Source organism: Taudactylus pleione, unplaced genomic scaffold (assembly GCF_031769625.1).
Source record: "Taudactylus pleione unplaced genomic scaffold, aTauple2 ptg000707l, whole genome shotgun sequence".
Classification (NCBI taxonomy): domain Eukaryota; kingdom Metazoa; phylum Chordata; class Amphibia; order Anura; family Myobatrachidae; genus Taudactylus; species Taudactylus pleione.
The window spans coordinates 16850871-16865231 of NW_028285109.1; the positions used below are offsets into that span (position 1 = coordinate 16850871).

The following is a 14361-nucleotide window of genomic DNA, read 5'->3' on the forward strand; positions in this document are numbered from 1 at the left end:
TCGTGACGGATGAGGAAATCCACTTCCCAATTAAGAATCCTCGGGATGAACACTGCAGAGATGGCTGGAAGATTGCGTTCAGCCCATGTGAGAATGTGGGACACTTCTGTCATTGCTGACTGACTTCGAGTGCCCCCTTGGTGATTGAGGTAGTACTTGTACTGGCCTGTTTTTCAGAATATGCTGAGCCAGAGTTAGAGCTCTGTAGATGGCTCGAAGTTCCAGGATGTTGATTGGTAACCATCTGCCCTGGAAAGAGTGCTGGCCGGTTACTGCGCCCCACACTCGGGATTTGAGCAAATGGGGTAGCCCGTTCCACCTGGAAAGGATCAGGGGTTGTAGAGGCCTGGAGTGAAACTGGGCGAACTTCACCATGTCGAAGGAGGACAACCATTGATCCTAAGGCCTGCATTGCACAGTAAATTGACACTTGGCGATTGTGGAGCAGTCTGCGTTGTCTGTGCTGGATTGCTGAAATTTTGTCCGCCGTTAGGAAGATTCTCTGAACTTGAGAGTCCAGGAGGGCTACCACATATACCATCCTTTAAGAGGGTGTTAGGGAAGACTTTTTCCAGTTGGGAGCAGTCTGATCTCTTGACAATGAAGAGAGGGCACCATAACTGCCATGATCTTGGTAAAGATCTTGGGAGAGGGTGTTGAAAGGCCCAACAGCAGAGCCTGAAATTGGTAATGTTGTTGTAGCATAGCAAACCGGAGATGTTGTTGATGAGAAGGCGCTATATGTACATGTAGGTAAGTGTCCTGAATGTCTAGAGAGACCATAAGATCCCCAGGATCCATAGCTAGGATAATGGACCGGATGGTTTCCATATGAAACCTGGGCACCCTGATAAACTTGTTCAGATATTTGAGGTTGAGAATAGGCCGATGAGACCCACTGGGTTTTTGAACCAAGAAATGGGTAGAATAATAGCCCTTGCTCCTCGTTGTGAGGAGGGGACCCGAATTCAGTAAAGACTAAATGGATTTATGGAGCAGCAGGGCCTTGGTTGGGTCTGATAGAGGTCCTGTGCAAAAGAACTGCTCGGGGGGGGGGGGGGTCACCTCAGGAATAAGAGGGCTTATCCGTGGGAGACCACTTCCCTCACCTAGGCATCTGACGTGATTTGATGCCACACCTGGGAGAATTGAAGAAGTTGGCCTCCCACCCTGGGAGCCCCTAGGGAGAGGCCCGCCCCATCAGGCTGTAGGCTTGTCCTTAGACTTAGCAGGTGGACGTCTAGTTGCCCAGGCTTATTTGGCCCTAGGCTTGAAGGCCTTGGTTGATGTCTGCTGCCATGGAAAGGACTGCCCTTGACTTTTCCTTGAGGGCAAAAGGCCTGAAAGGATGATGTCCGAGGCTTTGTATTATATGCAGAGGGCAGGAACGCTGTCTTGTTAGCCACCAAAGTAGTCACAATTTTGTCCAATTCTGGAACAAATAGGAAGTCTCCTGCATAAGGGAGAGACTCTAGAGCCCGTTTTGATACTGAATCTCCTTTCCAGGCACGTAGCCAAAGAATACAGCGGACCACTACCAAAGTGGCAGATATCCCGGAGGCTAGGAGAGCCGTATCCATAGCTGCTTCACCTAAGTAGGAGGCTGAATCTCTAATGTGAGATATGTAGGACAGCTGTTCCCTTGAAGCATCAGGGGGAAAGGTCTCTTCTAGGGTATCTGCCCAACTCTCAATGGCTTTTGCCACCCAGGCCATAGCCCTAGCAGGACGAGTAATAGCTCCTGTAAGAGAGTATATAGATTTATGACAAGTTTCTATAGGTCTATCTGTAGTCTCCTTCAAGGAGGTTGCAGTATGAATGGGTGAGGTGACATTTTTAACCAGTCGTGTTACATAAGAATCAACTGCTGGGAGAACTTCCCATTTAGTACAATCAGTAGCTGGAAGAGGGTAAAAGGAACTGCAGCTGCCGATAACCGCCCCGCACCTGCCTCTCGCTTGTGCCCCAGGACTTATATACTGTATTGGAGTCAGCACCATCCTTTACGGGGACACAGAGCTTTATCAACGAGAGACTGTCATATCAACAGACATCCATCCATTTACCTTCACGGCTCCACAGGATTTCCCACTGCACCTTCCCGCTGATTGCCAAAAAGGAATTAAGGTACTGTCATCTACCACAGTGTGGAATCATTTGGGACAGTCTAGCCCACAGCACTCAGGAGATTTACACGGCACCCATGCATGGTAACCCGTTTGCATACAACTCTTTGAAACAGCTTGCAATTGCTTAAGACAAATTGTTTAACTGTCAGGTGGATAACACTGGAAACATTATACTAAATTGGATTTGTTTTTGGACTATAACCAATTTGCATGTGTCTTGTATATATCTATATACCCTCCAGCTACTTTTATTTATTCATGTTTTGAAATTTTTAGGTATTCTTTTTTTTTTTATATTGCTCTTGGAATATTGTTCCCCTTTTTATTGTGATTACTACTTATTCAGCTATCTAATATAAAGAATTGTATTTGCATATTTAAATTAAAAATATCTTTATGCTATAAGCGCTGCCTATTGTTCTGTAACATATACTTTGGTAAAAGGAACTAAACTGTTTTAGAATTTGAAACCTTTTATCAGGCAGATTCCAAGCTTCATGTGATCAGATAGCTGGTGAGAGTCAGGAAACTCTGGTAAAATAACCTTTTGTCGCTTAAAAAGTGCGTGTTTTTTCTTAGGAGCGGGTTCATCCTCTTCTATTTGTAGAACAGTTTCAGCTCTCACAAGAGTAGGTATATTTAGTTTAGAGGGTGGCTCCTCTTCTATTGAGACGGAGTCAGAATGAATGATCTGCGTCTTCTGCCTCCCCAGATGATATCTCAGACCGATAACTGTGTGGATTGGGAAGATATCATAGTACATTTAAAGTAGGCTTAGTAGGTAAAGGCTTTTTTTTTTTTTTTTTGCAGCATTTGCTCAAAAACCATAGAGGTATTAGCCAAACTCTGTACGGAGGTAGACAGTACCCACTGTGGAGGCAAAGAAATTTGCAGGAAGTACCTGCTGTGGCCATCTCATAGGGAAAGCTACCACGGGGACTGCTACTTGGTCTGCAAGTTTTGCCAGCATTTGTGAAAAGGCAGGCCACGGTGGGTCCTGAGGGAGAGACGCCGGGACTGATGGGCCCGGGGCTGTGTAACAGTTAATACAGAGACCATCCTGAATGAGGTCCTCTGTGGCTAAGTCAGCAGAGCCGGACTTACAAGACACCAGAGTAGGAGAAGCAGCATCAGGCTGCTTGTTATTCTATCCTCTGCCAGCCATAGCCACAAGAATAACAAAATGAACAGTATGATACAGTGCAGTGAACACCCTGGATAATATGGCACAGTGTAGCGTGCAACCGCGTTATAAAGTAAGTGATAGTCCTCACAAGTATTTTGGAAATGTGGGGTACAATTAACCCCCTATACCTTAGTATGTCAGGGTATAGTAGAATAAAGGGAAAGGTATAAGCCGTACAGTATAGAAAGTAGAGATTAGCGCTAGCACAAGTAACATACAAACGCAGAAAAACATTACATGTTTACAATGGGCACTAAAATCAACTACACAGACCATAGTGACTGGTAGGATATAGCGCTGTATGACCTGGCCCGTGGGAGAGGTATACAGGGAGACTGGACCCAGCGTTTCCAGGGACCTGCTTGAAGAAAATGGCTGCCGCGCGTCTCTGGGGTAGTGGAAGGTGAGGGAGGAGCAGCCCAGGGAACACAAAGACTGCAATGGAATGTCGCCCTGGATTGGGGGATGAGGGGCTGTAGAGAGAGTGCCTTCTCCCTTTGCTGACATTAACCACTGGGTCCCCTGGCCTCCTTCCAAATGCCCTGCGCCAGTATGTTATATGCCCCAGTGGTCTAGTGGAGTCGTGGGCGCACCAGTGTCCACATCAGCGCCTCCGGTCTGTCTCCTGAGACCGGAGGCAAGAATGCATAACAATGCGGGTCCCTGCAAACGGGGTTCCGCTTTACCTGTCCCTTGAATTCAGGGCTGAAAAATAGAAATAAAGTAAATCATAAAAGCTTGGGCTGCTTAATGCAGCCCCCTGTTATAATGATGGTCCAGCTCCGGACACCAACGAAACTGAGGTGCCAGGCAGTGGGCGGGGTAGAGGGGGAAGAACCAGAGCATCCTGGGATTGAAAAGCTTTGCTGTTGCTGTCCGGTCCTCCAGGGCCCACCTACACCCCAATGTCTCCCTGTGGAGCCCTATGGACCCTGAAGAAACTGGGTAAAGAAAGCTCCTTTTACCTACCATGCCGCAATTTTCAGCCAATAGAGCAGCCACAGGTTTGTTTGCACCTGAATCAATTGCCTTCCCTGCCAGTGTGACCTACATTCATCCATTGGTGACATCGCAAGCAGGATGTGTAATATCGGAAGCAGGCGAATGGCACACATACACATATCCTGCTTGTGTTCCAGCCTGAGCAGCAAGCTAATTGATCGTCATGGTCTCATATAAAGCAATGTGCTGGATACCTCTATTTAATGCACTAGAGCCAGCACTGCTACTGGGCATATTAACAGGCATATCAGAACTATTTAGCAGCATATAAATGGCTTTTAATAATTTTACATCAGTAGCTGAATCTGCTGCAAGTGGCCAAATGAAACTTGCATAATGTCCACTATTACACTTACAAAAGCGGCATATTCAATACAAAAAAATGCAAAAAACATATATAGGGACATATCCAATTAGCCACACTAATTATCAACGCTGACCATTTCAAATAGCGGCCTATACCACACACACAAGTTACCAAAGGGAGCACTTTTCTTCGCAGCCCAAGGATTACCTCCGGTAATCAAAGAGTGGGGAAACACATTTGGTTCCGCATTTTCTGCAGGATCAGTGGGTTACCGCATGTTACAGCGCAGGCAAAAGGCTAAATAATTGAATAACTCCGGAGACGTAATACCCAGAGCTTCCGATGGCCAGTACACTATCTACACAACCGCCGCTAGCCTTGCACATGCTAGCCGCACACACTAACGCCGCTAACCCTGCACCCGTTCCCTGCACAAACTACACTACACTGAAAACCACTCCCCGCACACAGCCGCAGCAGCTGTCCGCGGGCTGAGAAAAGATTTTGAGCCTTCCCACAGGATTTTCACCTGCAAAAAATCCTTTCGACCAATTTATTTATTTTAATTGGATACTGCAGGTATCTGGAGCACGCCTTCCCGCGGTAATCTAAAATTGGTTGCGAGGTCCGTGTAATTTTTTGCAAGCAAACCTTGCGCCCTATTGAATATGCCCTTAAGAATTCTGCCTTATACACAATCATGTGTTTTGAAATACACCAAGAAGCTGTGCACCGAGGTCCACATAACACCTAGACGTCCAGCTATTTACTTACATGTCACTTAGCTTATCATCATCTTCATCAGACTCTTGCTCAGAGTCATCTTGTTTCCAGCTTCTCCGATCCTTCATTCTGTAGGTTAGGCTCCGCCTTGCTGGAGTAGTGTCATTTTCCTCCTTCTCCTCATCATTCTCCAACTCCTCTTCCATATCCTTGTTTTCCTTGTTGTGGTCTTTTCTTTTATCGCCGTCTTCGAGAGTCTTTGGGATTGAAATGGTGCTGCAAACAAGTCCTCTCCTCTCCTAAAGAAGAAAAAATAAAAGTTACAACTGATAAGTGCTTTGTTAATCAGAAAGAGTTGGGAAAACCACTGCTCTCTCTAAGTAAACCGTTCCCAAACCGGTCCGGGTTCCCGGTGATTATTTCTGACCTGTACAAGTATATGAATCAAGGAGAGAGCAAGAGAAAAAACAGGATTTTGGTACTTACCGATAAATCCCTTTCTCCGATTCCACAGGGGACACTGGAGTTCAAGACAGTGGGGTATAGACGGTGGTAGAGCAGAGCCTGGCACTTTAAATAATCTAGAAGTGTGACTGGCTCCTCCCCCTCTATGCCCCATCAGCCCCAGTTTAAGAACTGAGCCCGAGAGGAGACGGAGGACAACAGAAAAATTAGGAAAAGGAGAAGACCACAGAACGGAACAAGACCGACTGAAGGAGAACAAAGGAACCCATTGCAGGGAACCCATGCAGTCACACAACTATAGAAACCAAACAAAACGGCAGGTACGCAGCGCTGGGCGGGCGTCCAGTGTCCCCTGTGGAATCGGAGAAAGGGATTTATCGGTAAGTACCAAAATCCTGTTTTCTCCTTCATCCACTAGGGGACACTGGAGTTCAAGACAGTGGGGACGTCCCAAAGCCAACCTCCCGGGTGGGAAGCGCGGAGAACTTGCTGACCCCTCGGCCAAACCAAAACAGGGACCGCCAAGAACCATAGGCCCAGCGGAAGCTGAGGATTAAGTGTCGTAGAGCACAGGAGATAAATACCACTCCTCGCTAAACAGTCATAGAAACTTCCATAACGTACAGGTTAAGTCAAAAGGAACAGAACGGCTGGCGAGAGAACAAAGACAGTTGAGAAACGTCAGAACCAGTTATCTCAACTGAAATAGACCAAACCGGACCGTTGGTAGCCGAGAGCACCAACAAGAATCCATAGAAGGGCCGTAAACGAGAACAAACTCGAGAACCGTATTAGAGACTAAACAGGAAGCTGCAACAGGTGCAGACAGCAGAATCCCAGCACAGCTGGACATAATCGTATATACAGAAGTATAACAATATCAATATACATAGCTAAACTTGTCCACAGACTCCTAACAGAGTATGCAGGGAGTCAAAAGACTAGACTGAACAGTCGCCCTGAACCATCCTTGAGGTCCAACTACAACAAAGTTGTTAACCAGCGGAAGGGTTAGGCCATAGAAGTCTCCAAAGAGTGGAGATCCCACTGGGCATGAGCCCTAGGCGAAATAGAGAGGATTGAGACTACAAGACCCTTCAGAGGGTCAGACAGCAGTACATCCCATTCTGAAAACAGGGATAAAACAGCAACTGAAACGCTGCCGCTAAAAAGAAAAACAACTTCCAGCATGATGGAAGTGCCTAGTCAGTACAAACTGCTGGCCCAAACCCTACCAGTAAAAGAGCACGAATGCAACAGACAACCAGGAAGAGCTACCAATATAGGGAAGCATCCAGTCAGCAAGGCTAGAGCACTAGGACAACCATGAAGGTACCCATCAGGTACATGTCAGTGTGATCAAATATCAACAGCTATAGAACAGAAAACCCAACCAGGCCCCCTGCGTGGAACATAGTGACTGTTACACATCTATGTAAAGACGGGCACTAGCCCATAGGTGCGCTTCGGTCCATAACCCCAACAGATTCTAGTAGATAGTGTCACTAATCCAATGTTGTAACGATGCACCCACACACCAGGAAAACTCTAAAGTGTAGAGCCAACTGATTAAAAGAGTGGATGGCTGCTAGGACAGCAGCTAGGGTGCATAAGGGAGAATAACACTATGTATGTCAGGTTGCATGAAATATGAGCATCTTCCTAGGCATTAGTGAGGTATGCTCTTACCTGTGAGCGACCAAAAGCCCTCTGGACGCTATGTAGAATGTCACTGACCTTTACCATCACACAGCAACCTGCCACTTTAGGAATAGAGAGCAGCTTCAGTGGGCCAAGACCAATGCTCTACAGCACGGACTTCCATCTGGAGATGTGCAGTATAAAATACTGTGGAAACTAGCAAAATGTTAGTAGAGACAAGAAGATCGTAGAACAGGACTCTATACTTGAGCCTGTTCCATAAGAGATGTGTATCTGTATAGTCGTGTTAGACTATACATATACCCCTAAAACGATCTGCTAGTGTAAGTACCCTTACATAAATATTTATAATGGTGAAGTGAGTATTATGCCCACCAATCTAATACCACCCAGGCATGACACTACTTATATCGGCAGGTGGCTCTAGGCCTTCATGATATGAAGTGTACACAAGGGCCCCTTAGAGACTAATCTTATTGAGATATGTGACAATAATATGGAGTACCAGAATTGATATTGAGAAGTGTACCTGTACTTAAGGGTACCTGTACTTAGACATAGAACGAGTTTGTCATCCCAAGTATTCATACAAGGAACACATTTGTCATCCCAAGTATTCATACAAGGAATGGGTGTCTAATAAGTTTTCTACCAAGTGCATCATTGTAAATAATAATGGGTCCTCCGAGCGGGGCGCTGTAGATATAGACTAACGGGAACCGAACTATAACCCCAGGAGGGTGTAAGTACGTATCCTTATATACATGTGTGGACATACAAGAAGGCCCTAGGACATGTATAGGGTCCATACTGGAAGCAATGCCTAAGACTAACACTATGTAAGCCGCATCACATGACTAGTTTATAGAGCACCATATAATATGTATGGATCTAGCCTACAGCTTCTGGGAAGCTCAGGCGGCATTCGCATGCGTGGAATTATAGGTAAACCTAATGATTGTGGAAGTATAGGCACACCTACACACACACACACACACACATATATATATATGAATATGTACACACACACACACACACACACACACACACACACACACACACAACTCAAACCCCAGGGAGAGAGAGTGTAAATTGTACCAACAACCGCATCAGGAGAGCCAGCCTCCAATCGCAGCCTCCTTCTATCAATATGCTAGGTATCAGACAAAACAGATAAGAACAGATCTTACCTCTGCTCTTATGGTAAGGTTAAGAAGCGATATCTACATATGGATACGTGTACCTCATACAAATATATATATATATATATATATATATATATACACACACATATATATACACATACACACACACACACATATATATATACACATACACACACGCGCATACACACGTGGCTTACCTCCACTTAGGGAGACTGCTCATGTGCTGCGTGTGGCCGTCATTCTGCTACTGCGTAGGGGCAGGATATTTTAGCAGCGTGCTGTCCCAGACTGGTTTTTCGATCCTGGGACCCTTCTGTTACTGGTGTACTCGCCTTGTCAGGTGAGCCATTTTATCTCCAGATGAACCCGTTTTTGAAGTGGGAATCAAAAAGACGACCTCAATGCTGTGAGGCAGTAATGCCACCGCACTAGCCGTGCATCACTAACTTCTTCTTGTATGTGCCACCGAATGGAGCACAGAAGATATAAATCTATATAGATGCAATACCCTCTAAGGTAAACACAGAAAGCTGGTGAAAAAGGTTTTAAGATCAGCCTTAAATGTAGTATATGGGTTTCCACATATATACATGGGAAGAGTACTGCCCCTCTCAAAGGCGAGCCAATGTGAGGCATAAGCCTGGGGAAGGGACGCAAAAAAGAGCTAACCCTGAGTGAAGGGTATGCTATAACCATAAGTGCTAGCCGCGGCGCCAGAACAGCGGCTAATACTATACATTTAGGCAAGGTAGTTAGTATACCATGAGGTAGCTCAGACTTTAGATGAAGCAAGGCACCCTTTGTGATAGATGCGGTGAGGCAGATCCAAGGGGAAGTCTGACAGGGGGTAATAGCAGGCGCTGCAATTGGCGGGACTGTGTCTCGTCAGCACAGCGCTACTAGCCGGGATGTGCACCAGCTGAATAACTGGCCCCTCTCAGAACCTCATAACACGGTGTTATAGTTCAAAAATAAAAGGGGATTGGGCTAGTTCCAATTCTGCTAGCAAACCAGCCATCACTATACTCCTGTCACCCAGTGACAGGCATCCCTACCGTTTGCGCTGAAGCACTCCCAGCGTGGGAGGGGGAGGGCATAGGAGACCCACGCTAAAGCACTCCCTGCTGCAGGTAGTGCACTAAGCTATACTACCTGCGTGCAGGAGATGACAGTAACATTTTCTAAATAAGAACATGAGCAATAATTAAGAGCCATGAAATGTATGTTCTATAACTACTGTCCTTAGAAGGGAAGCAGGGGGCGCTGGAATACCGCTCTGAGTGTGCAAAGTGTTACACTCCAGTCAGCACTGCTAGCCCCGTTAATAGAACTGCATAAAGCAGAGTAGTTGTAAATCCGGTTTGTGCCAGGAAAACGGGGGAGCATTCAAGGCTCCTGATGCAAAACCCCTCATTAACTAAGCATCTCTCCTGCTAGACCGGAGAGGATTCATGGGAGCACTGATGTTGTTCTAGGCCTATAGCTCCCGGTATTCCCAGGCGGTCTCTATCCAAGTACTAACCAGACCTGACCCTGCTTAGCTTCCGAGATCAGACAAGATCGGGCGTGTTCAGGGTGGTGTGGCCGTAGGCTGCTATGGCAGGGCGTGACGGTCATACAGCGCTACATTGGGGAGCTGCATTCGGTATAACGTTAAGGCTATTAGCCCTATGCTACAGACTAGCCAAAAGGGAAGCCTGCTCAGCCGCGCCAGGAGCTGCGGGATGCAGCATCTCCTCCTGAGTTTAGATGAGAGCTGCTAATAGCTAAGGCAGTGCTGCAAGCACAGGGAGTACACACAAACTCCACACAGCAAGGGCCGCGGTGGGATCTGAGCCCACAACGTCAGCGCTGAAAGGCAGTCATGCCAACCATTATCTGTGTTATAGCGCAATGATAGCAGAACCGCGCTGCTCTATGTCCAGCAGGTCTGTTGTAGCTTGACCGTGCCTCAGCTGCGTATACTAGCTCGCCTTCTGAAAAGGGAAGACGCAGCGCTCCTGTTATGGAGAATGGCGGGCCTCCGCGCGGTGGTTAAGATGCTCTATGTCCAGGTGATTCTTTGCACTTGCTGCCTGGAGCACATAGGCTGTACTAATACAGGGCAAGAGGGTGCGCGGTGCAACGGAGACTCTCCCGCTATCATCGCACCACTCCTCAGCGGTGCAGCGCCTCCTCCTGTAACAAGAGGAGGGACATTGCAGGTACAGACAGGCCCACTGTAGCGGCGTCTAACGGGCGCGCGGGAGATCAACTGGGCGCCGGTGTTATTTGTGAGCACTGGCGCGGTGATTACGGACAGCCGATAAGCGGTTCTCCAAGTGCCCCCGTCAATGCCGTCGCCGGAGCTTCTACATTACAAGCCCCGGCGCGGCTACAATTATTAGCTTGCCTGCTCCCGCTAATGGCGGGCGTTTAGCGCGCCTACCGCGGCTACACCTCCTGTTCCCCATCTGGGGAGGAGGACCCGTACTGCGGACTGACGGCGCTGCACTGCCTTTCAGGGGGAGAGCCCGCCTCAACACTGAGCCACAGAAGCTAAGTAACAAATGGCACCGCTGAAATCGCGGGCATCAACAGTGACCGCTAGCGGCATGTCACTGAGCCCAGCTAACTTACACTGCTCCTGCTAATCAGGAGCAGTGGTCATACTTACGGACTGCTGCGGCCTGGATGCTGGGCTGAGGGGGCGGCGTGGAACCCGGACACATGCCGGTGTGAGCAGTGGCGGGTCCTCGCAGGGTCGGATGACTCCAGTATGTGTGCCCCCACCTTAGGGTCACCGGACACAGGCTGCAGTAGCCGTGTGGTGCCCTTCCTGGCGGCTCCCACGTAGCAGGCAGACTGCCACAGTAAGCAGCCTGCCTGTCCTCAGTGCTTGTAATAAAAGCTTAAAATATAATTATATGAGAAAGGTTGGAGACAGCCTGATGTGCGACCGGCTCTCCCGGGCACATTCTAAAAACTGGGGCTGATGGGGCATAGAGGGGGAGGAGCCAGTCACACTTCTAGATTATTTAAAGTGCCAGGCTCTGCTCTACCACCGTCTATACCCCACTGTCTTGAACTCCAGTGTCCCCTAGTGGATGAAGGAGAAAATACCTACATAACAGTGTGATCTCACATCTTCAGTACTAGCAAGATGCTGAACCATATGCATCTATAGCCGTGACCACCAATGCGTGTGGTATGAAAAGTAGACGTGCAGAATGTTGACAATGACAGGTCGACAGTTGGCATCTCTACCATGTGGTTTTCCATAGGAGACTTAACCAACCCTTACCCTACTACAGCCGAACCCTAACATTGGCTGTCAGCATTGTGTCGGTTGACTGTCATTGTCCACATGTTGAATGTCGACATCCCATCCATGATGACATTCTGTATATTGACATACGGGCCATACCGTCATTCTGAAAGTCTACATCACCTACAGCTTTACCATAACAAGCAGAATGCATTTATTCTTCTTCAGTGTTTTTTCTTCTACACGTTTTTAAATCAAACCAAATCATCAACTGCATATTTGTAATTGGTAGTAGGGGAACAGCTAATAATTTGCAGGGGAATGTCCAAATACAGCTATGCTACCAATTGTAATATAAAAAAGAAACCAATGTACCCCAGATTATGTGCACTATGCATCAAGGAACACAATGTTTCTATGGGTTAAAAAGGTGAAGATTAATTCTTTGGGCCAAAAGTAATTTATTTTTTAGCACAGAATTCTACAAAAAAAAATGTGAAAACGTAATTCCCAGGATGTCCTACTTGTCACCGTGCTGGGATTACAAAACATCAAGAGTCGCAGGTTGCCCAAGTCTGCCTTAGATTATAGTACAGATTAACTAGAGAGGACATGAAGCAGGTAAATACAGACAGCAGTAAACAGTATTTTTATACTGACACTTGAACACTGGGGTTAGAGAGCATCAGTTGGAGTTTGGGCTCAATGGGGGCGATTCAATCCAGCACGATGCTGAATAGCCCCGGGAAGGAGTTCCCGGAGCGATTCAATTAACCGCTGTTAAATCTGACTAAAACCGCTTAAATCGGAGAATGCTAGTTATCGCACCTTAAGCTGGGTGTGTAGTCCAGCTAACTGGCATTCTCTGACTAACGTACCGTCCCCAAGGCTGCTAGCGGAAAACAGCATCGTGGCCAGCAATTAAATCGGAATTTTTATTGCACCTCTGGAGGGTGCGAGCAGAAATCCTCTAGTCGGACTTAACAGCGCAGTCAATTGAAGAGCTCCAGGAACTCCTTCCCAGGGGTAATCAGAATCGCGCTGAATTGAATCATCCCCATTGAATTTGATAAATATCTGAACTCTAGGCTATTCCCCAAGTCCATTGCCTTGGGTGTCATGTCTGACACCTCCCTATCCTTCAACCCACACATTTGATCTATATTTCATTAGTGCAGTTTCCATTACCGAAACATCTCTGAGATCAGGCCGTTTCTCACCCCCGATTCCACCAAAACCGTAATCCACGCACTCGTCTCCCATCTCGGCTACTGTAACCTCCTCTTCTCTGGCCTCTCCCCACTTCAATTTATCATGAACACTGTAGCATATGTAATTTTCTTTTCTAAGATCTTTGTGTTGGCTTTCCCCCTCTGCAACCTGTATTAATGGCTCCCCACCCCCATCAGAATCCAGAGCAAACTGCTGAGCTTCACGTACAAGCACTTATCCACACTGCCCCTCCTGCATATCCATCCTCATTTCTGACCACATTCTCGACCGCTCCCTCTTCTCTTTCTTAGATTACCATCTAAACTACACCTTGGTTCCTTCCTCACATGCTCGCCTCCAAGATTTCCGAATCCTGTGGAAATCACTCTCTAGCCAAGTCCGACCCTCTGAGATTCAACATCTTCAAAAGGTTCCCTCAAAACTCAACTTTTCAAGGTGATTAAAATTTCCACTCTTCTCTGCTTCTCCCCAGCTGACCATGCAACTGATCACCCCTTCTCTTAACTAGTACGCTATCTAGGGCAGGGCCCTCATTCCTCATGTACCTCCTCAGCACTATGAATTTCAGTTTTGCTTAATCATGCTCAAAAGGACAGAATAAGGAGGAACTGAAAAACAAGGTTCTCCAACAACAACTTAACAATGACAAGAAGAGTGTTAAATGGCAGGATTACAGTGTATGCGTGTGTAGGGCTGTTAACACCATATCCACATCCCAAGGAGATACTGGAGTGGGGGTGTACAGAGGGTGGATCACTCCCTGTAAGAAAGTATGCGCTGCTGGTAAGTGCGAGTCTTCTCTGAAGAAAAACTGAGGGGACAGAAAACGAAATCTTCAAGTTCAGTCTCGGTCTTGGCTAAAATTGACTTTCTACCCTTAAGATTGGTCTCAAATACTGAAAAAAACTTATTGCTAAGGATCAAGACATTCAACAATGCCAATAAAGCCAGACATGTTAAACCATGGCAACATAAGGGTTCTGACAAGATCAGATTAGTTTTAGAGGCAGACAACACAATGAGCCCGTTGCCATGTTGTTAATGTTTACCAACCGTGACCTTTAGGCCTGTGCGGAACAACCAAGAGGACCTGAATATCCCTCGCTTTTCAGGACTCGCAGAAGCATTGCTACAGGAGGAAACAGGAAAATCAGATAAAAGTTCCAAGGGACCTACATGTCGTCTACTACCAATGCCTTCAGATCCCAGAAGTTCTCCATCTCATGGTTCAACAATTCAGA

General features: G+C 46.9%; 1 protein-coding gene and 1 pseudogene across 3 annotated transcripts in view; both read right to left on the reverse strand.

Moving 5' to 3' along the window:
- Positions 1 to 14361, reverse strand: part of ARID4A (AT-rich interaction domain 4A) — a 112353-nt gene that overhangs the window by 37022 nt on the left and 60970 nt on the right. For all 3 annotated transcript variants that reach the window (XM_088456592.1, XM_088456593.1, XM_088456591.1), the window contains exon 16: positions 5399 to 5646. In XM_088456592.1, coding sequence (XP_088312718.1) covers positions 5399 to 5646 — 248 coding nt within the window. The remainder of the gene's footprint in view (positions 1 to 5398; positions 5647 to 14361) is intronic.
- Positions 10115 to 10232, reverse strand: LOC148477599 (5S ribosomal RNA; annotated as a pseudogene).